This window comes from Crocuta crocuta, unplaced genomic scaffold, assembly GCF_008692635.1.
Source record: "Crocuta crocuta isolate KB4526 unplaced genomic scaffold, BGI_CrCroc_1.0 scaffold80, whole genome shotgun sequence".
Classification (NCBI taxonomy): Eukaryota; Metazoa; Chordata; class Mammalia; order Carnivora; family Hyaenidae; genus Crocuta; species Crocuta crocuta.
The window spans coordinates 3,271,423-3,295,347 of NW_027527559.1; the positions used below are offsets into that span (position 1 = coordinate 3,271,423).

At 40.6% G+C, this 23,925-nt stretch overlaps 1 protein-coding gene across 3 annotated transcripts in view; it reads right to left on the reverse strand.

Annotated features, from left to right (window-relative positions):
* Positions 1–4,830: 4,830 nt before the first annotated feature.
* The window catches only part of CEP126 (centrosomal protein 126), a 100,062-nt gene continuing 80,967 nt past the window's right edge, over positions 4,831–23,925 (reverse strand). The window contains exons 8-12 of one of the 3 annotated variants that reach the window (XM_077769783.1): positions 23,289–23,361; positions 21,461–21,670; positions 21,169–21,297; positions 9,209–9,273; positions 4,831–5,164 (exon numbers count right to left, since the gene is read on the reverse strand). In XM_077769783.1, the coding sequence (XP_077625909.1) occupies positions 5,102–5,164; positions 9,209–9,273; positions 21,169–21,297; positions 21,461–21,670; positions 23,289–23,361 (540 nt within the window). In that variant the 3' untranslated portion in view covers positions 4,831–5,101. The remainder of the gene's footprint in view (positions 5,165–9,208; positions 9,274–21,168; positions 21,298–21,460; positions 21,671–23,288; positions 23,362–23,925) is intronic. The other 2 variants (XM_077769792.1, XM_077769799.1) reach the window with 2 other exon arrangements.

The following is a 23,925-nucleotide window of genomic DNA, read 5'->3' on the forward strand; positions in this document are numbered from 1 at the left end:
TTTCTTTTTTTTAAATTAAAAAATATTTTAATTTTTTTAAGTAAGCTTCATGCACAGCACGGAGCCCGGTGTGGGGCTTGAACTCATGACCCAGAAGTCAAGACCCGAGCTGAGATCAAGAGTCAGAGGTTCAACTGACTAAACCACCCAGGCGCCCCACCAATTTTAAAGATAAATGTAAATTTCTCTTACCAGTTATTAGAAGTTCTGCCTTTTGCAAATGTTTCCAGACTTTTCTTTTGATTTTTTGATATCTTTTGCCCAAAAGATTATTGTCTCTTGTAATGAGTCTTATACGTTTGTTCACTGATAGAACTGATAATTTCCTTTGATTTCCTCTGAACTTGTCTACTCAATTTGAAAGGGGATCCTTTTTTCCTGAAGATTTAAAACTCAGTGTAGAAGGCATTTTGCTTTCTTATGTTTTAAAATGTTACATATATAATCACATTGTCACTGTCTTCACTTTGAGCACCCAAAATGCAATTCTCTTCCACTTGTAATTGACAATGAATCTTGATCTACTTTTGTCATGTCAGTGAGCCCTCTCTGGAGCTGCAAAAATTCTAGCAACTCTTTCTGGAGGGTTTTAGGGCTGGTATTGCATCGGGACTCTGGTCATGCCAGTCTCACAGAAGGACGATGTCGTAATATTTCGGCACTAGTAAAATAAATACCTGTCCTTCTTTACAAGCTCACCAGTGAAACTTGTTTGGCCCAGACTGACCACATTTTAACTACTTTTTAAACTATTTTAAACTATCCTTTGTTTTTAGACTCTTTGGTACGCAGATAACAGGTACTAGAGTTGGGGCTTCTTAACCACCACGCTGTTTGGCAGGCGGCTTGCCNAAATTGAATTTGAGGTGCTTGCAATGCTCCACAAAAACCATGGCACAGCCCTTTGGCTTGCTTGCCCCACAGGAAGTTCATTTAAAAACAATATCCCACTTAGGGGCACCTGGGTGGCTCAGTTGGTTGAGCCCCCGACTTCGGCCTAGCTCATGATCTCATGGTCTGTGAGTTCAAGTCCCATGTTGGGCTCTGTGCTGACAGCCTGCTTCTGATTCTGTCTCCCTCTCTCTCTGCCCTTCCCCCACTTGGCCTCTATTTCTCAAAAAATAAGAACGTTAAAAAATTAAAAAAATAAAAATCTCCCAATTCACAATAATGTATCTTNGGCTTGGGAGGTGGCTTTCAGATGGATGGTCTAGATTATTACTTCCTGTGGGCGCCAACGTTACCCTGTATAATCCATATCAAAATGGCATGTGTACAAGTGCTTCATACATTTTAAGAAACTACTAAGGGGCGCCTGTGTGTCTTAGTCGGTTGAGCGTCCGACTTTGGCTCAGGTCATGACCTCACTGTTCGTGGGTTCAAGCCCCACGTCGGGCTCTGTGCTGACAGCTCAGAGCCTGGAGCCTGTTTCCGATTCTGTGTCTCCCTCTCTCTCTGACCCTCCCCTGCTCACGCTGTCTCTCTCTCTCTCTCTCTCTCTCAAAAATAAATAAAACATTTAAAAAACCCTACTAAGTATATGTTTTAATGTTTTATATAATTTCTCAAAAAATAAGAACGTTAAAAAATTAAAAAAATAAAAATATCCCATTTCACAAAACTGTATCTTGATGGCATAAAAAAATGGCCCAAGTATTTGCTAGCACTGACACGCAGCTTTCTACTTTTTCACACCTGAGCCTTACACTTCCTGTGGCCTTTCTAATCCTATGCTTCTATGCCCAGAATAGGAAAGTACAGGATGTTTCCTCTTTCCGTTGATTATTCCCATCCATCTTCATTTTTAAAAATTTTTTTTATTTATTTTTAGACAGAGAGAGACAGAGCACGAGTGGGGGAGGAGCAGAGAGAGAGAGGGAGACACAGAATCTGAAGCAGCTCCAGGCTCTGAGCTGTCAGCACAGAGCCCAACGCGGGGCTCGAACCCACGAACCGTGAGATCATGACCTGAGCCAAAGTCGGACACTTAACCAAATGAGCTGCCTAGGCGCCCCTATTTTTTCTTTTTAAAGAAAAATTTGTAAATGTTTATTTAACATTAAATGTGTTGTCAGTACAGAGCCTGATGCAGGGCTCAAAGTCAGGAACTGTAAGATTATGTCCCTAGCCAAAGCCAGCCGCTTAACAGATTGAGCTGCGCAGGCCCCCCAATCTTCATTTTTTCATTTCCTTTTCTCCTCTCCCTAATTTCTCCCAGGAGTCCCCATATGTAGCAGAAAGAACATGGGTGCTGCAGCCGGATGGACCTGGGTTTGAACCTCGATCTGTAACTGGCCTGCTGTGTGACCTTGGATGGGAGTAACGTCTCTGAGCCTCTGAACTCTTATCTGTAAAGGGAGATGAGAATCTGTGTTTTGGCTGTCTGCCTGGAGCAGACAATAATCCACATGGTAGGTACTCATGATACAGTAACTCATTTCCCACCACATCAAGCTTTGCAAACCAGAATTTAGTAGTGTCATTAACAAAAGGCCACAATAATTTGCTGTCTTAAAACTTTTAATTTCTAATTTTGATTCATTACCTTCTAATCATTTTTCCGTTGTATTTTCAAATGCCAGCTGTTAAGTGTGGAAGTCACAGTGTGATCCCAGGGGCCTAGGAGGCCTTCCCTTCACCGTCCAGAAAGATAGCCTCCGTTCTACTGCCACTAACGGCCATTTTATGGGATGCGGTAGCTTTGGGACTACATATTATGCCAAAACGGGCAATTAAAAAATTCCAAAATGCCATTCTTCATAAAAATTGTCTCACAAGTTACAGCAAGATGTTTAATAAATAGAAATTTCTGCTTAATATCTATTCCAATCAGTGAATCTATAGCAGCAAAGGAGCGCCGCAGATCCTTGGAAAGAAGGCGTATCTTCTCCACGCACCACGCTCAGTGCTGGGGTACACTCCTGTCTACACTCGCGGAGACAGGCTGCGTCCTGCTGTTTGTTCGCGTAGGAAGCGTCTTCCGTGGTATTCTCAGAGCTCCCCCGGGCTTCGCGGCTCTCCGCATCCGAGTTAGGACACACACTCGGGAGTCGTGCTGCTCACGTGCCGCCCTAGGAGCGCTTCTGGCCAAGGGCGCAGCCAGGGCGGGAGAAACGCGCGAGCAGCCGTGTTAGCCACGTCCGGCTGGAGGCCCCTGTCGCCCCCTGTCGCCGGGACCGTCAGGCCTGTGCTCTCCTCTGGACGCGCGAGGGGANCTCCTCTCCCTCCCAGCACCAGCCCGCCCTGCGCTCCGCTCCGCTTGACCGCTCCCCGAGGGCATAGTCATAGGTTTCAAATCTGTGTTCCCTGCTAAAATGTAAGTTCCGCGAGAGAAGAAAATAATTTTGTTTTCTATCTTGTCCCTAATACGCGGAGCAGCGCCCAGCACATAGTAGGGGCTTGATAATGGAACAGTTGAATATGCCGCCTTCGTTCGTATGTTGATTTGCCGCTGTGTCCCCCACTTTAATTCCTAAGGCCACAGACACCTCCACCTGCCAGGGGCTCGCGTCTACAAGGAGAGGGGACGTGCACACTCGCCGTTACAGTGTGGGATGCACGTCATTTATACACGGGGCCAGGAGACAGGGTTCTTAGGAAGTCAACCCGGGCAGCGCGTAAGCGAGCGCAGGGCGGTCAGCGGAGCGACGGGAGGCGCGTCCCCGGCGCAGGGTGCAGGGCGCTCGGGCGCAGGGTGCAGGGCGCTCGGGCGCAGGGTGCAGCGCGCTCGGGCGCAGGGTGCAGGGCGCTCGGGCGCAGGGTGCAGGGCTCTCGGGCGCAGGGTGCAGCGCGCTCGGGCGCAGGGTGCAGGGCGCTCGGGCGCAGGGTGCAGCGCGCTCGGGCGCAGGGTGCAGGGCGCTCGGGCGCAGGGTGCAGCGCGCTCGGGCGCAGGGTGCAGGGCGCTCGGGCGCAGGGTGCAGCGCGCTCGGGCGCAGGCCGTGCGCGGCAGTCAGGGCCCCTGGGAACCTGGTGCCCGGCGGGACGGCGGCCCTGAGGGTGTGGACCCGTGAGCACAGTCCCTCCAGGGACAAGGGGAAGCCCTGGAGACCTGTAAGAGCGGGCTGGCACCCGAGTTTTACCCCGGCCGTCTCGGCGCGCTCTAGAAACGCCATCTGCCAGCCTCACCGGTGGAGCCGTCAGCAGCTCAGCCGGAAGCGATCCACAGAGCCTGAAGAGAAAGGCTGAGTGAAAATAAAAAGACACATGCGATTATCATAGTTCTATGAAAAAACTTTTATAATCATATGAAGAGTTTCATGATCACACAAGGGGTTCCTTTCGTTTTCTTTTCTCTTTTTTAAAATGTTTGTTTATTTTGAGAGGCAGAGAGGGAGAGCGCGCGCGCGCAGGTGCGCCCGCGAGTCGGGGGAGGGGCAGGGAGAGGGGTAGAGAGAGACCCCCGCCCCTCTTTCGGTTTTCTAAACATCCCTTCGCAACAACCCCAAAGTGCAGAGATCCTTCAAAGTCTCAAACAAGGAGCTTTGCTGTTTCTGCGGGACGGTACTGACGGGTCCTAGGCTTTATGCGGGCGCCGGGGTGGCTGCGTTAGGCGTCTGACCCGATTTCAGCTCAGGTCATGATCCCACAGTTCCTGGGTTGAAGCCCCGCGTCGGCTCTGTGCTGACAGCTAGGAACCTGCTTGGGATTCTCTCTCTCCCTCTCTCTTTGCCCTTCTCCCACTCTCTCTAAATAAATAAATAAACTTAAAAAAAAAAACCATAAACGTTTGACACCACTGTACCAAAATTTAATAGAGTTTATTAGGAATTTTAGAAAAATAAACCTTCACAACTATTGCTAATACACAATTTGAATAACAAAATATCCTGTTTTATTTTTAAATATAACGAATTTATTTTCAGAAGCATGCCCGTTAAAAACAATGAAGCATTTCCATTCACTAAAAATGTATTTATCAATAAAATACATAATAAACTTGTAGCATAAATGTAAATGAACTAGTCCATTTATCTCCACTACCCATGTTATGATTTCTCTTTATGTTTATAGTATTTTAAATTATTAACAAATGCAGAAATGTATGACCTATTTACAGGAGTCTATAAAAAATAATCCATTTAATAGTTACTGTTATTCCTCATCAGTATTTTCTCTGCGATCTGGGTCCAACATCAGGAGAGAGACTGGTCCTTGGCTGGCTGTCCTGTAACATAATTTCAGAACGCTGTTTTACTATGGTATCACGGGCTTTACCCGGTGGATCTCCTTACAGATGATGGATTTTAATGACACTAAATTCATAATTTAAATTCTCAAATGCTACATATACATCAACCTCAACATAATGAGTGCCACTTCACATAAAGCATCATACCGATTATAATAATTCATGATCTTCGCTCTTTGCTATAGCAGCTGCCTTTTAGCATAACTGCTGTGTAAATGGTCACAATTTAGTGACTTATTAACAAAGCGAAGCCCCAGCAGCTTCCGTAACCCCAAGTGGAGTTTAACAACATGTGTTGGGTTAAGCAAGTTGCTGGAGAAGGCAATAAAAATTCACTAAATTCATAAATTCATAAAATTTATTTTGAAAAAGTAAATAGTCCAAAGTAAAAGTTCTGCTTCCAAGGTTCATAGTTTTTACACTGAGGAGCCATGGCCGGAGTGTCCAGGGCGCGCTGGAGCGCGCGGCTGGGAGGGGAGGGCTTCCCCGGGTCTGGTCCCAGCCGCACACAGGGCCTGGCACGCAGTGAGCACTCGGGCAGGGTCTGTCCAATCAAGAAAGAGGGCGCGCCTGGGGGGCTCAGTCAGTTAAGCGCCGGCCTCGGCTCAGGTCATGACCTCGGGGTTCGTGGGTTCGAGCCCCACGTCGGGCTCTGTGCTGGCAGCTCAGAGCCTGGAGCTGCTTCGGATTCTGTGTCTCCCTCTCTCTCTCTGCCCCTCCCCTGCTCGTGCTCTGTCTCAAAACTAAAAATAAACATTAAAAAGAAAGAAAGAAAAAGAGACCAGTATGATAACTTCTACGAAAAGAAAAAAAGGAGGCTGCATGGTGGCCAAAAAGCGGACACGCTAAATCGTGGACAGGATGAAACTCGGGCTGGGCCAGCCTTCCCAGCGGGCATGGCGGTGAGATGAAGCCTGAAGGAGTGAGGAGGAGACAGGCGTGCAAGANTGTACATTACGAGCTGGGGAGCAGCCAGAGGTGCAGATGGGACGGTCCTGAAGGCAGTTCTTGGGAGTTTTAATTCATCTTTCCGGGGACAGGTGAGTGCCGACACTGGGTTTTAAGCACAAGAGTGATCTGCTCATATTCATGTTTTACGAAGATTACTCTGGGGCTGATGGTATGGAAGATGCCCTGGACAGAGCACATCTCTCCAGGTGGCACACGACACATTTTTTAAAAAATGTTTTTTCTTTATAGAATAAATTTAATGTTTACTTAATGTGTTTATTTATAGAAACCAAGTTTAAAATCTTTAATTTTGTTTTTTCCTATACTTTGTCATTAATTTTTTTTATTTTTTAATTTACATCCAAGTTAGTTAGCATACAGTGCAACAATGATTTCAGGAGTAGATTCCTTAAATCCCCTCATCCATTTCGCCCATCCCCCCTCCCACACCCCCTCCAGCAACCCTCTGTTCTCTATATTTAAGAGTCTTTTACGTTTTGACCTTAGGGGGAAAGCTCTCAGTTTTTCCCCATTGAGGATGCTATTGGCGGTGGGTCTTTCATATACGGCCTTTATGATCTTGAGGTATCATCTTTCTATCCCTACTTTCTTGAGAGTTTTTATCGAGAAATGATGCTGTATTTTGTCAAATGCTTTCTCTGAGTCTACTGAGAGGATCATATGGTTCTGGTCCTTTCTTTTATTGATATGATGAATCACATTGATTGTTTTGCGGATATTGAGCCAGCCCTGCATCCTAGGTATAAATCCCACTTGGTTGTGGGAATAATTCTTTTAATGTATTGTTGGACCCCTGGCTAGTATCTTGTTGAGGACTTTTGCATCCATGTTCATCAGGGAAATGGGTCTGTAGTTCTCCTTTTTACTGGGGTCTTGTCTGGTTTAGGAATCATCTAACGAAATGCTAGCCTCGCAGAATGAGGTTGGAAGTTTACCTTCCATTTCTATTTTTTGGAACAGCTTCAAAAGAATAGGTGTTTTCTCTTCCTTAAATGTTTGGTAGAATTCCCCTGGAAAGCCATCCAGCCCTGGACTTTTGTTTTTTGGGAGATTTTTGATTACTAATTTCTTTGGTTATGAGTCTGTTCAAATTTTCTATTTCTTCCTGTTTCAGTTTTGGTAGTTTACATGTTTCTAGGAATTTGTCCATTTCTTCCAGATTGTGCATTTTGTTGGTGTATAATTGCTCATAATGCTCTCTTACTAATGTTTGTATTTCTGCTGTGTTGGTTGTGATCTCTCCTCTTTCATTTGTGATTTTATTTGAGTCCTTTCCTTTTTCTTTTTGATCAAAATGGTTAGGTTTTTATCAATTTTGTTAATTCTTTAAAAGAACCACCTCCTAGTTTCATTGATCTCTTCTACTGTTGTTGTTGTTTTGGGTTTGATAGCATTGATACCTGCTCTAATCTTTATTATATCCTGTCTTCTACTGCTTTAGGGTTTTATTTGCTGTTCTTCCTCCAGCTCATTGAGGTGTGAGGTTAGGTTGTTTATCTGAGACCTTTCTTCCTTCTTCAGGAAGGCCTGGGCTGCTGTACACGTCCCTCTTATGACCGCCTTTGCTGCGTCCCAGAGGTTTTGGGCTGTGATGCTATCATTTTCACTGGCTTCCATGTACTTTTTAATTTCCTCTTTAACTTCTTGGTTAGCCTGTTCATTCTTTAGTAGGATGTTATTTAGTCTCCAAGTATTTGTTATCTTTCCACATTTTTTCTTGTGATTGATTTCAAGTTTCATCGTGTTGTAGTCTGAAAATATGCACGGTATGATCTTCATCTTTCTGTACTTGTTGAGGGCTGATTTGTGTCCCAGTATATGATTTATTCCTGAGAACGTTCCATATGTATTCTGTATATACACAGAAGAATGTGTATTCTGCTGTTTTAGGATGAAATGTTCTGTATATATCCATTAAGTCGATCCAGTCCAGTGTGGCATTCAAAGCCATTGTTTCCTTGTTGATTTTCTCCTTAGATGATCTGTCCACTGGTGTAAGTGAGGTGTCGAAGTCTCCTACTATCATGGTATTTATCAATGAGTTTTTTTATGTTTGTGATTGATTTATATATTTGGGTGCTCTCACATTTGGAGTATAAATGTTTATAATGGCTAGATATTTTTGGTGGATAGACCTCTTAATTATGATATAAAGCCCTTCTTCATTTCTTATTACAGTCTTTATTTTAAAATCTAGAATGTCTGATATAAGTATGGCTACTCCAGCTTTCTTTTGGGAACCATTAGCATAATAGATGGTTCTCCATCCCCTTTCTTTCAATCTGAAGGTGTCGTTAGGTCTAAAATAGGTCTCTTGTAAATAGCACATAGATGGATCTTGTTTTCTTATGCATTCTGTTACCCTATGTCTTTTGATTGGAGCGTTTAGTCCATTGATGTTTAGAGTGAGTACTAAAAGGTATAAATTATTGCCATTATGTTGCATGTAGAGTTTCTGGTGGTGGTCTCTGGTCCTTTCTAGTCTTTGTAGCTTTTGTCTTTTTTGTTTGTTTGTTTGTTTGTTTTTGTTTTCATCTTTTCTCTCCTCAGAGAGTCTCCCTTAAAATTGCTAGCAGGGCTGGTTTAGTGGCCACGAACTCCTTTAGTTTTTGTTTGTCTGGGAAACTTAAAAAAAATTTTTTTAACATTTATTTATTTTTGAGAGACAGAGAGAGAGCCAGATCATGAGCAGGGGAGAGTCCGAGAGAGAGGGAGACATAGAATCCAAAACAGGGTCCAGGCTCTGAGCTAGCTGTCAGCACAGAGCCCGACGCGGGGCTCGAACCCACTAACTGCGAGATCATGACCTGAGCCAAAGTCAGATGCTTAACTGACTGAGCCACCCAGGTGCCCCAATTTTGATTTTTTTTTTTTTAATGAGAAGATATTTGCTGATTCTAACAAAACATCTCATAATTGAAAGGTGATTGGGGGGGAAACTCCCTAAAAGCCAATATCAAGAAAAATTAATTTCAATACAGGATTCTTCCACAAAAAATCATGACATTTCCCAAAATGAGAAAAAAAAAAGCTTCTTAAAGTACTTACCAGAAATTGTATTATTCGTAGGGTATTTCTGATGGATGGATTTTTGGAAATGGTTTCTTGTACATCTGAAATAATTATACCATGACACAAAAATAATTCAGTTATGTATACTGACAGAGAATAATCAAATATTAAATTCTTGTGTCAAAATACCCAACATTGGGGAAGAGACTTCCTTCTTTTGTCACCAGAAACAGTCTTTAGACTTATAATAGATTAGGAAATAGAAGTAATTTGATGAAAAACAATTACATAAAACTTATTTTGATAAAAAGAAATTCCCAAGACTTTGACTATTCTATAATAATCTTCCTTCAAATGCTGGGTTTTCTTTTATTTTTTTCTTTCTTCTTTTAAAATACTCTACTGCTGTTATTTTTTAAGTTTATTTATTTTGAGAGAGCGAGAGCGAGCGAGAGCAAGCACATGAATGAGGGAGGGGCAGAGAGAGAGAGAGAAAGAGACAGAGACAGAGAGGGAGAATCCCAAGCAGGCTTGGTGCTGTCAGTACAGAGCTTGATGCAGGGCTCGAACCCATGGACCATAAGATCACAGCCTAAATGAAGTTAGGCACCCAACCAACTGAGCCACCCAGGGGCCCCTCTTCTTTTGTAAAACAAAAATGAAATTGGATTATTTCAGGAAGGAGGAAATGTTTATTTAGCTATTAAGGCATGAAAGTTGAGAAATTTGTCAACTTTTGCCTTTTCAGTGCTTAGGCTTTTGTCCATATAATAGCAAGAGTTTGGGCAAAAGAAAAAAAAAAAACAACTTCAAGCAGAATCCTTTATATGAAGCATGTAAGTATGTGGAAGTATCCAATAGAGAAAAAAACTAAAAAAACTGACTTGACTTTTTTACTCTTGATCTTCATAATTGGATATCTTCTAGCTTTAGTTATATATTGCTTCTGGGGTTGTAGCTCCCTGTTTTTATTACTATATTATTATGTTTGTAAAGTTTATTTATTTTGAGAGAGAGAGAGAGAGAGAATTTGTGCATGAGTGGGGGAGGGGCAGAGAGAGAGAATCCCAAGCAGGTTTCACGCTGTCAGCCTGGAGCCCAACGTAGGGTTCAATCCCATGAGCCATGAGATCATGACCTGGAACAAAACCAAGAGTTGCCCACCACCCTTACTAATATATTATTCTTAAATTCTAATTTTGAAATTAACACACAAAAAACATATAGAGCATATAAACACATTGCAATTAATTATAATGAAGCTAATGTCTATGTAGTGACCTAGACCGAGAAACGTGCACGTTACCACTACCTTGCAACTTCCTGGAGCTCCCACCTCCGTGCCACCCTGGGGATTGCACGCCTTTCCTTGTGCACAGAGGTAGCCCACGACACGGCCTTCGTGTCTGCATAATTATAGCACATGTGTATATATGCAGATCATATTGTTTGTTTTGCCTGTTGCTGAACTTCAATAAATAAAACCGACTTGATTTTTTTTGAATTTTGATTATGACTTTAAATTTAAATTTTGGTTCGTTTACAGTGCAATGTTTTCAGGAGTAGAATTCAGTGATTCATCACTCACATACAACACCCAGTGCTTATCACAAGTGCCGTCCTTAATGCCCATCACCCACCCAGACTATTCTCCACCCTCCTCCGTCCATCAACCCTCCGTTTGTTCTCTGCATTTAAGAGTCTCTGGTGGTTTGTTTTCCTCTCTTCTCTCCCCTCCACCTTCCCATATGTTCATGTTTTGTTTATTAAATTCCACATATGAGGGAAATCATATGGTGTTTGTCTTTCTCTGATTGACTTGTTTTGCTTAGCATAATACATTCTAGTTCCATCCACATCATTGCAAATGGCAAGATTTCATTCTTTTTGGTGGCTGAATAATATTCCATGATATTACACCATATCTTCTTTATCCATTCATCGCATGATGGACACCTGGGCTCTCCCCATACTTTGGTTATTGTAGATAATGCTGCTATAAACATTGGGGTGCACTGTACACCTTCAAATCTGTATTTTTGTATCCTTTGGGTGAATACCTAATAGTGCAATTGCTGGATCATAGGGTAGTTTTATTTTTAGTTTCTTGAAGAACCTCCATACTGTTTTTCACAGTGGCTGTACAAGTTTGCATTCCCACCAGCAGTGCAAGAGGGTTTCCCTTTCTCTGCATCCTCACCAACATCGGTTTTTTTCTCGTGTTGTTAATTTTAGCCATTCTGACTGGTGTGAGCTATTATCTCACTGTGGTTTTGATTTGTATTTCCTTGATGATGAGTGATGTTGAACATTATTTCATGTCTGTTAGCCATCTGGATGTCTCCTTTGGAAGGTGTCTATTTATGTCTTCTGCCAAGTTCTTAACATGTTTTTTGGATGTTAAGTTTAAGAAGTTCTTTACAGATTTTGGATACTATCACTTCATCAGATACATCATTTGCAAATATCTTCTTTTCTCATCCTGTGGGGTGCAGTTTAGTTTTGCTGATTGTTTCCTTTGCAGTGCAGAAGTTTTTCTCTTGGTGAAGTCCCACTAATTCATGTTTGCTTTTATTTCCCTTGCCTTCAGTTATGTGTCTAGTGAGAAGTTGCCCCAGCCGAGGTCAAAGATATTTGATTTGCAAATATTGAGCCAGTCCTGCAGCCCAGGAATAAATTCCACTTGATCGTGGTGAATAATTCTTTTAATGTACTGACTTTGGTTTGCTATATATTGTTGAGAACTTTTGCGTTCATGCTCATCAGGAATACTGGCCTATAATACTTTTTAGTGAGGTCTTTGGTTTTGGAATCAAGGTAATGCTGACTTCATAGAATGAGTTTCAAAGTTTTCCTTTTCAATTTCTTTGCTGGTTATTGGTCTGTTCAAATTTTCTATTTCTTCCTGTTTCAGTTTTGGTAGTGTGAGTTTCTAGAAATTTGTCCATTTCTTCCAGATTGCCCACTTTGTTGGCATATACATTTTCATAGTATCCTCTTATGCTCGTTTGTATTTCTGTGGTGTTGGTTGTGATTTTTCCTTTTTCATTCATGATTTTATCTATTTGGATACTTACTCTTTTCTTTTTGATAAGTCTGGGTAGGGGTTTGCCAATTTTGCTAATTCTTTCAAAGAATCAGCTCTTAGTTTCACTGATCTGTTGTTTTTGTTTGTTTGTTTGTTTGTGTGTCACTTATTTATGCTCTAATCTTTATTATTTCCCTTCTTCTGCTGCTTTCAGCTTTATTTGCCATTCCTTTTTTAGCTTTCGGTGTAAGATTAGGTTGTATATTTGGGAACTTTCTGGCTTCTTGAGGTAGGCCTGAACTGCAATATACGTCCCTCTTAGGACTGCCTTTGCTACATCCCAAAGGTTTTGGACTGTTGTGTTTTTATTTTCATTTGCTTCCATGTATTTTTAAAATTTCTTCTTTAGTTTCTTGATCAACCCAACCCATTCATTCTTTAGTGGGATGTTCTTTAACCTCCATGTTTTTGAGGGCTTCCCAAATTTTTTCTTGTGGTTGACTTTGAGATTCATAGCATTGTGATCTAAAAATACGGATGGTATGATCTCCATCTTTTTGTACTTGTTGAGGGCTGATTTGTGACCCAGAGTGTGATCTGTTCTAGAAAATGTTCCGTGTGTACTTGAAAAGAATGTATATTCTGCTGTTTTAGGATGAAATGTTCTGAATATATTTGTTAAGTCCATCTTGTCCGAAGTGTCATTCAAGGCCACTGTTTCCTTATTGAGTTTCTGCTTAGATGATCTGTCCATTGCTGTGAGCGGGGTATTAAAGTCTCCTACTATTATTGTATTAATATTAATGGGTTTCTTTTTTTTAAGCTTTATTTATTTATTTATTTTAAGAGAAAGCAGTGGAGGGGCAGAGAGAGAATCCCAAGCAGGCTCCACATTGGCAGCACAGAGCCTGATGTGGGGCTCAAACTCACAGTTTGTGAGATTATGACCTGAGCCAAAACCAAGTTGGATGCTTAAGCAACTGAGCCACACAGGCACCGCATCAATGAGTTTCTTTATGTTTATTATTAATTGACCTATATATTTGAGTTGTACCAAGTTGGGGGCATAAATATTTGCAATTGTTAAATCTTGATGGAGCCCTTAATTATGATACAATGTCCTTCTTTATCTCTTGTTACAGCCTTTGTTTTAAAATCTAGTTTGTCTGATATAAGTATGGCTACTCTGGCTTTCTTTTGACATCATTAGCATGATAGACGGTTCTCCATCCCCTCACTTTCATCTGCTGATGTCGTTAGATCGAAAGTCAGTCTCTTGTAGGCAGTATATAAATGGATCGTTTTTTTAAAAAAATCCATTTTGATACCCTATCTTTTGATTGAAGCATTTAGTCCATTTACATTCAGAGTGATTATTGAAAGATAAGAATTTAGGTCTGTTGTGTTACCTGTAGACTTGGTGTTTCTGCTGTTGCTCTCTGGTCCTTTCTAATCTTTGTTGCTTTTGGTCTTTTTTTTTTTTTTTTTTTTTTTCCTCCACTCTAACAGTCCCCCTTAAAATTTCTTATAGGGCTGGTTTATTGGTCACAAGCTCCTTTAGTTTTTGTTTGCCTGGGGAGCTGTTTATCTCTCCTTCTATTGTGAATGACAGCGTTGCTGGATACAGTATTCTTGGGTGCATATTTTTTCCATTCAGCACGTTGAATATATCTTGCCACTCACTCTGGTCTGCTATTTTTTTTTTTTTTTTTTTACAANCCTGATCTGTCTTCCCTTGTAGGTTAAGGACTTTTCTCCTCCTTGCTTCTTTCAGGATTCTTTCCTCTGCTATGTATTTTGTGAACTTGACTAGGATATGTCTTGGTGATGCCTGGCTTTTCTTGAACTTAATGGGAGTTCTCTGCGTCTTGGATTTTGACGTCTGTGTCATTCACCAGATTAGGGAAGTTTTCAGCTATAATTTGCTCACATAAACCTTCTGCCCCTTTTGTCTCTCTTCATTTTCTGGGACTCGTATGACATGAATTTTATTATGTTTTAATAAATCACTGAGTTCCCTAAATCCTCACCTTTGTTTCCCTCTTCTTTTCAGTTTTATTATTTTCCATAATTTTATCTTTTATGTTAATTTGCTCCTCTACCTTGTCCATCTTTGCTTTATGGCCCATTTGGGCTTGCATCTTGGTTATAGGATTTTAAATTTCAGCCCGACTAGATTTTAGTTCTTTCAATTCGCCAGAAAGGGATTCTCTGGCGTCTTCTATGCTTTTTTTCAAGTCCACCCAGTATCCTTATAAATACTTTATAGTTGAGACATCTTATTTATATCTGCATTGATTACATCCTTGGTCACCATTTCTTACTGTTCTTTCTTTTGAGATGAATTCTTCCTTCTTGTCATTTTGGAGGAAGGAAAAACAAATGGTAGAATGAAATAAAAGTAAAAAAATTTAAGAAATCAAATAGAGGAAGCTAGATCCTAGGTGTGTTTTGGACTGCTTGTTAAGAGAAGCTTGATAGAAGTGGAAAGAGAAAAGAGAAAAAAATAAAATTAAAAAATGGTAAAAAAAATTTTCTGTATCCAAGAAACAAGAGAAAAACAACAAAACAAAAACAAAATAACAAAACGAGCAGAAGAACGGACAAAAGCACCCCCGTGAAGCTGGATCCCATCTCCCCTGGAGCCGGAAGTCCGCGGCAGCCTGCANGGAGCAGCCGGCGCCGGGGTCGCTGTCCTCATGGGGGGGGGTGGTGACCGTGGCGGCCTGACGACCGTGGTCTCTTGCCCACGAGAGGCCGCGTCACCTCCACCAGACGCCCTCCAAGTACAGCCTCCTTTCTAGAGGTGAGACGGCCGTGGGGGCTTCATGCTTTCCGACGGCGAGGCTGAGCGCCTCGTCCGCGCCTGCTCCCTGCCCGGCTCTCCGGTTCTCTCACGAAACAGCGTAGCTTCATGGAGAAGAATCCGGACGCGAGTGTCAGCTCCACTTGTCTTAAAACCTCACAGTAGCTCACACTTGTCCTGCAGCAGCGTGTTAAACATCAGCAGAATTCCTGATATCAGCGTGTATGGAACCTGCCATTTCTTTGTCCCATGTTGCCACAGGTAAGCAAAAGGTCATGTCCTGTGTTCTAAAATAAATAAGGATTTTGTAACTTTCATTATGGTAGTTTTTCAGAATCACAATTTATTTAGAAATGTGTTTCTTAATGGTCATCTTTTTGTTATTCATTTCTAGATAAATTGCACAATCTTTGAAATGCTTCGGGCTAGGGACGCCTCTGTGGCTCGGTCAATTAAACATCCCAACTTCGGCTCAGGTCATGATCTCCCTGACTTTGACCCCTGCATCAGGCTCTGTGCTGACAGCCTGGAGCTTGGAGCCTGCTTCAGATCTGTGTCTCTCTCTCTCTCAAAAATGTAAACATTAAGATATTGAAATGTTTTTTAGGCTGGTTTTATGATATAATTAATCTATGGCTCATTTTAATAAATATTCTATGTATACTTGCAAAGAATATGTCCCTTTAATAAAGTTTTTTAATCATGTGTCACTCTTTACACATCAGTTTGGTTTGCCTGTTCTATCAACTACTCACAATGTAAAAACAGAACTCTCTCACCATGGCTGAAACATATTTTATGTATTTTGAGGCATGTTCTTAAATGCATATAAAATGGAAACCTTTTATATATTTCTCCTTAATTAAAGCTTTGTTTTTTTCCTTTTAAATTACATCCAAGTTAGTTAATAGTTAGTGTAATATGATTTCAGGAATAGAATTTAGTGCTTCATCACTAACATAACGCCCAGCGCTCATCCCAACAAGTGTCCTCCTTAGCGCCCATCACACATCTGGCCCACCCACCACCCACCACCCTGCCAACAACACTCAGTTTATTCTTTTTATTTAATAGTCTCTTATGGTTTGCCTCTCTCTCTCTATTTTTCCTCCCCTTCCCCTATGTTCATCTGCTGTGTTTCTTAAATTCCAAGAATGAAATCATACATTTGTCTTTCTCTGACTTATTCTGCTTAGCATAATACACTAGCTCCATGCACGTTGTTGCAAATGACCAGATTTCATTCTTTTTGATTGCCAAGTAATATTCCATTACACACACACACACATATGCATATATATATTTACCACAGCTTCTTTACCCATCCATCAGTTGAAGGACATTTGGGCCATTTCCATACTTTTGGTATTGTCATTAGTGCTGCTATAAACATTAGGGTACATGTGCCCTTTCAAACTGGCACTCCTGTATCCTTTGGATAAATACCTAGTAATGCAATTGCTGGGTCATAGGGTAGTTCTATTTTTAATTTTTTGAGGAACTTCCACACTGTTTTCCACGGTGGCTGCAGCAGTGTGCATTCCCAGCAGCCGTGTTAAAAAGGCTCCCATCCCTCTGCATCCTTGCCAACACCTGTTGTTGCCAGAGTTGTGAATTTTAGCCACTCTGAGAGGTGTGAGGTGGTAACTCAGTGTGGTTTTGATTTGTTATTTCCTTGATGATGAGTGATGTGGAGCATCTTTTCCTGTGTCTGTTAGCCACCTGGATGTCTCCTATGGAAAAATGTCTATTCATATCTTTTCCCCGTTTGTTCACTGGATTATGTTTTTTTGGGTGTTGAGTTTGGTAAGTTCTTTAGAGATTTTGGATACTAACCCTTTATCTGATATGTCATTTGCAAATATCTTCTCCCATTCCATCAGTTGCCTTTCAGTTTTGCTGATTGTTTCCTTCACTGTGCAGAAGCTTTTTATCTTGATGAGATTCTAATAGTTCATTTTTGCTTTTGTTTCCCTTACCTCTGGGGACGTGTCAGGTAAAAAGTTGCTGCAGCTGAGGTTAAGGAGGTTGTTGCCTGTTTTCTCCTCTAGGATTTTGATGGCTTCTGGTCTTACGTTTTGGTCTTTCATCCATCTTGAGTTTATTTTTGTGTACAGTGTAAGAATCTTCCAGGTTCATTCTTCTGCATATCCCTGTCCAGTATTTCCAACACCACTTGCTGAAGAGACTGTTTTTTCTCCATTGGATATTCTTTCCTGCTTTGTCAAAGACTAGTTGGCCATATGTTTGTGGGTCCATTTCTGGGTTCTCTCTTCTGTTGCACTGATCTCTGTTTTTGTGCCAGTACCATACTGTCTTGATGATTACAACTTCGTAATACAGCTTGAAGTCTGGGATTGTGATGCCTCCAGCTTTGGTTTTCTTTTCCAGGATTGCTCTGGCTATTTGGGGTCTCTTCTGGTTCCATACAAATTTGAGGACTGTTTCTTATAGTTCTGTGAAGAATGCTGGTGTTATTTTGATAGGGATTGCATTGANGCTGGGTCATAGGGTAGTTCTATTTTTAATTTTTTGAGGAACTTCCACACTGTTTTCCACGGTGGCTGCAGCAGTGTGCATTCCCAGCAGCCGTGTTAAAAAGGCTCCCATCCCTCTGCATCCTTGCCAACACCTGTTGTTGCCAGAGTTGTGAATTTTAGCCACTCTGAGAGGTGNGCTTTTTATAGTTTTCAGTGTATAGATTTTTCACATTCTTGGTTAGGTTTATTCCTAGATATTTTATGGATGGTTTTTGGTGCAATTGTGAATTGGATCGGTTCCTGGATTTCTCCTTCTGCTGCTTCATTACTGGTGTATAGGAATGCAGCCAATTTCTGTGCATTGATTTTATATCCTGCGACTTTGCTGGATTCATGTATCAGTTCTAGCAGTTTTTTGGTGGAGTCTTTCAGGTTTTCTACATAGAATATCAGGTTGTCTGTGAAGAGTGAAAGTTTGACTTCCTCCTTGCCATTTTGGATGCCTTATTTCTTATTGTTGTCTGAATGCTGATGCTAGGACTTCCAACACCCTGTTAAACAGCAGTGGTGGGAGTGGACGTCCCTGTCGTGTCCTGATCTCAGGGGGAAGCTCTCAGTTTTTCCCCGTTGAGGATGATGTTAGCTGTGGGTCTTTCATATATGGCCTTTATAAGCTTGAGGTATGATCCTTCTATCCCTACATTCTTGAGGGTTTTTATCAAGAAAGTATGCTGTGTTTTGCCAAATGCTTTTCCTACATCTGTTGAGAAGATCTTGTGGTTCTTATTCTTTCTTTTATTGATGTGCTGTATCACAATGATTGATTTGCGGATTTTGAACAAGCCCCTCATCCCTGGTATGAATCCCACTTGATTGTGATGAGTAATTCTTGTAATGTACTGTTGGGTCTGGTTGGCTAGTATCTTGTTGAGGATTTCTGCGTCCATGTTCATCAGGGAAATGGGTCCGTAGTTCTCCTTTTTAGTGGGGTCTTTGGTTTTGGAATCAGGGTAATGGAATGCTGGCCTGGCAGAATGAATTTGGAAGGTTTTCCATTTCTATTTTTTGGAACAGCTTCAAAAGAATAGGTGTTTTCTCTTCCTTAAATGTTTGGTAGAATTCCCCTGGAAAGCCAACCAGCCCTGGACTCTTGTTTTTTGGGGAGATTTTTGATTACTAATTCAATTTCTTTGCTGGTTATGAGTCTGTTCAAATTTTCTATTTCTTCCTGTTTCAGTTTTTGTAGTTTATATGTTTCTAGGAATTTGTCCATTTCTTCCAGATTGCTTAATTTGAGGGTATATAGTTGTTCATAATATTCTTTTATTGTTTGTATTTCTGCTGTGTTGGTTGTGATCTCTCCTCTTTCATTCGTGATTTTATATACTTAGGTCCTTTCCTTTTTCTTTTTGATCAGTCTGGCTAGGGGATCGATTTGGTTAATTCTTTCAAAGAACCAGCTCCTGATTTCGTTGATCTGTTCTACTGTTTTTTTGATTTTGGTATCACTGACTTTTGCTCCAATCTTTATTATTTCTCCTTTTCTGCTGGTTTTGGGCTTTACTTGCTCTTCTTTTTCTAGCCTTTTAAGGTGTGAGGTTAGGTTGTTTATCTGAGACCTTTCTTCCTTCTTCAGGAAGGCCTGGATTGCTGTATACGTCCCTCTATGACTGCTTTTGTGCCATCCCAGAGGTTTTGGGTGTGATGTTATCATTTTCATTGGCTTCCGTGTTCCTTTTATTTTCCTCTTTAATTTATTGGTTAATCTCTGAATTAAAGCTTTGATCAACATGATCTTTTTTATGTATGTTAATGCTTTCTGCTTTATAGTCAATTTTGTCTGATAATAAGACACTGAAACCAATTTTTCCTTTGGTTAGAATTTGTTTGGTACATATTTTCTGTCTTTTTTATTTTCAGCTTTTTTATATCCTTATGTTTTAAATATACTGCTCATAAACAAAATATGGTTGTGTTGTAAAGTTTTATATAATAACTCTCTTCTTTTAAATGTAGCATATAGTCCACATATATTCATTGTAAATACATGTGTGTCTATCATCTTATAGTACATGGTATTTCTATTTGTCCTATCTCTTCCATGTCTATTTTTCTCTCCTTTTTTGTCTTAATTTGGATCACTATGATTGATTTTTTTGGAGTGCCACTGTCCTTCTTTACTAGTTTGGAAGTTGTATACTCTATTTCTAGTCCTTTAGTTGTGACCCTAGTGATTACCAGAAGCATACACCCTTTACCAACATCTAAAGCTAATCTGACCAGAGGAATTAATGCTACATGAAAGAAATCAGTCAAGAAAGACAAACACCATACAATTTCACTCATATGTGGAATTTGAGAAACAAACAAGCAAAGAAAAAATGAGACAAAGCAAGAATAGGCTGATGGTTACTAGAGGGGATGTGGGAGGGAACAGGGGATGAAAAGAATAGAGATTAAGAGTTCACTTATTGGGGTGCTTGGGTGGCTCAGTTGGTTAAGCATCCTATTCTTGATTTTGGCTCAGTTCATGATTTCATGGTTTGTGGAATCAAGCCCCGAGATGGGCTCCACACTGACAGTGGAGAGCCTGCGTGAGATTCTCTTTTTCTCTGCCCCACATGCACATGCTCTCTCCCTCTAAAAATAAATAAACTTAAAAAAAAAAAGGGAGATCATTTATTGTGACGAGCACTGAGTAATGTATACAATAGTCGAATCAGTATATTGTATACCTGAAACTCATATAACACTGTATGTAACAAGAATGAAAAAAAAAAGTTAATGTGCACAAAATTCCTTAAAAAGAATCCCAGTACAATTTAACACCATTTACATTCTCCCAACTTATGCACTGCTTTTAAAAGGTATTAAAAAAAAATGTTTATTTTGAGACAGAGAGCAAGCACATGAGTGGGGGAAGGGCAAGAAGAAAGGGGGAGAGAGAATCCTGATGTGGGGCTTGATCTCATGCACTGTGAAATCATGACCTGAGCCCAAACAGAGTGGGACGCTTAACTGACTGAGCCAACCAGGTGCCCCCTTCAGTAGGTATTTTAACGGTTATGTTTTTCTCTTTGAAACACTTACTACTTTATTACATTTATTATTTTATCCAATGTTTGTTCAAATTTACACTCTCAGACTGTCCATCTGAGATTACTTTTGGTCTGTTGAAGTGTATTCTTTAGGATTTCCTTTAGTACAAGTCTGCTATTAACAAAATATAGACAAAGTGCTACATCCTACACACACACACACACACACACACACACACACACAGGCACAGAGAGGTGAACAAAGCCTGCATGTCTTCCTCCCTCATTGGCTCAATCCTGAAGCTCAAGATGTGCAAGCTTTTCCCACCTGTGTGTGTGTGTCTGTAGGGTGTAGCTCTTTGGGAGGCCCAGCTTTATGGGGGGAGGATCTTGTGTGAGACGACCCATCTTGAGTACGCCCTGGGATTCGTCTTCTGTTTCTGTGAGGCCACGAAAGGCAAAGCTCACCTTCACTGTGGAACCCACACAGTGTTGTCGAGATGACAGCTAGCTGCAGCTCCCTCCTTACCTTTCTGGGTTCTCATCTATATTCAGTTCCGGGTCTTAAGAACTCCTAACATTCTCACCAGTTTATTGTTATACCTAAGATTTTTTAAAGTACTTAATCCAGAACTGATGCTTGCTTTTGATAGATGGTGAGTATAGACAGAAGCCTGTGCCAGCGCTGACGTGGGAGTGTATCCGTGTGTTCCTGACAGATGCATCAGCCAGAGGAACTGGCATCACCACAAATGACATGACTATGGTATCACCTGAAACAGCAGGGTATACGCAAGTATATTTTTAATTGTTATATACTTGATTTAATTAGCTAATAATCTAGATACATTACTAATTATTAAATTAAAATTTAAATTATAATGATCTAAGTACAAAGCGTAACATTTCTCACAAAAGGCGGTCTTCCACACTTACAGTACAGCCTTTCATTGAGACGACTGAGGGACTGTAGAATCTTCTGTTCATCAGCTGACAGTGCACAAATGTTGAATGGCGGGGTCGTATTTGAAGCCAGATTTGATTTCTGTAGCGGCTTGCTATTTATGACAGTGAGAATTTCATCCTCAGGCACTGAAGCTTTCACTAGGTTTTCAGCCATCAAAAACTCAGAAGTACTATCTGAAACTACAGAAACTTTACATTAATTACTCTTCAATCCTTTTTTGTGTGTGGGACCTTCTCTTAAACTTACTTAACTGACATGTGTCTGCATGTTTTCACTTCACAAACATAAACCCTCTACATCTTCTGTTACTTGGCATTTTATTTATCAGGATTATTCATATCTAGCATGTTCCCATCCCTAACTAAAACACAGAAAGTCAACGTGATGCCCGTGAGGCAATAAACATTTCTGGAACGTTATCCGAGCTAAAGGAAAAATGCATCATGTTTAGATTACGATTATTTCTGTGTTGTGTTTTTGTTATTCACTGGTAATACAAAGAGACAATGAAGGAGACTGCCTTTTTTTCTCGAGAGAAAGTGAGCTAATGAGCTGAACTGAACTGACAGCTTAGAAAAAGATAGAAGAACTTAATTTATCACTGAAACATCAGAGTCTTGAGAGAAGAGAAAGATAACTCAATAAATTAATTTGTTGCTTATAAAGGAATCAATATGCAGTTTCCTATTATATCATATGTTTAAACAAAATAAAAGGAAATTAAAGGATTTAATTTAATGAATCACACCATTAAATAATCTGGATGAGAAAGAAAGAAACACTTTTGAATCTCTGTACGGGAAAGATTCTTTGATCCTAAAGGTATTGGAGAAATCAAGAAGAAAAGACTAAAAACCATGTTTATATAAAAGCCAGTCTTCCCTTATAGACTTTAAATTTTTGAAGGACAAGACTTTTATATGTTTTGATCATTACTGTGTATCCGATTCCTAGTTGTATGCAGGAAATTAGCTGTTATTTATTGAAGAAAAAAAATAAAAAGGAAGACTTCTATATGTAAATATTTAAGTGGAATAAAATACAAATAATAAAGTAGTAAAAACATTTGCAACTAATGTGAAGAACAGAACCCTTCATATTTTAGGAATTTGCAGAAATCAGTAAGGAAATACCCAAGCTCTGGTACCTACAGGAAATAACAGTATGAAGGACCAATTCACCAAAAGTAAACACACATACAAAACAATGAAGCATATTATTTATAAAAGGTACACAAATCAAAACTAATAAAACACAATATCTTTGCCTACCATGTAAGCAAATCATAGAAATAATTCTACCACAAGTTGGTTCACACTCCAGAAAAATTTTAAATGATATTTTTCAGGAAAATGTGTAGGGATATATATGTAGAGCTATAACAATGTTTATTCCCTCTGATTCAGTATTCATTTAATACAGAGTTTCACTCAACAAGTATTTATTGGTTGTCTACGACATGTAATTTTAACTCTGGGAATCTCCATCTTAGAGAAATGGTTGAAAAGTGGGGAAAAGGCTTCATGTAGAAAGATGTCCAGTACATGATTATTTATTAACAAATTTTTTAAAAAATGTTTTTTACTTATTTCTGAGAGAGAGAGAGAGAGAGAGAGAGAGAGANTACATGGTTATTCAGAATGAAAACCCTGGCAACAGCCTGAATGTGCAGGGCAAGGCGCTCACACCCCACATGGTGGTTCCTCTGTCACGTATGCGCACTTGGGAAAATACATGTAACAAAACATGAAATCACGGGGAACCAAGCTCAGAGAGAAATTTTCAAATGCGACGTACCTTCTTCAGCATCAGAAGTACCCCTTGTTTGTTTTGGCTCCCTTGAACTTAGCTGGACACTTCGTCCAAAATTCTATAAAAATATAACACGATTTCAGAACATAATTCCATACTTAAAAAATCAGTATTATACATTAACAAAACCCCATATTCAGTCTATATATTTTCGGTTATCACGGCTCATGTAATCTGTGGTTTTGCTTTTCTGTTTTTAGTTTTGAGCAGAAAAAAGTAATTCCTGGGGGGGCGCCTGGGTGGCTCAGTCGGTTAAGTGTCCGACTTCGGCTCAGATCTCTGGCTCCTGGGTTCGAGCCCCGCGTCGGGCTCTGTGCTGACAGTGCGGCGCCTGGAGCTGCTTCCGATTCTGTCCCCCCCTCTCTGCCCCTCTTCCTCTCATGCTCTCTCTCTCAAGAATAAATAAAAATAAAAATTACTGGAATAAGGCCTTTCTAGGGTACCTGAACATTAAAAAAGTATCTTATGTCAATTTTGGAAAACTTTCAGGTTGCCGTGTTGTCGTCGCAGCTTGGAAGAGGGAAGCCAGGCGCCGCCCGAAGGGGAGCAAACGTTTCGCCGAGGCTCCCGGGCTCCCGGTTTGTGGCCGCAGGGCGGGGCGCCCGCAGGGGCTGGAGCCCAC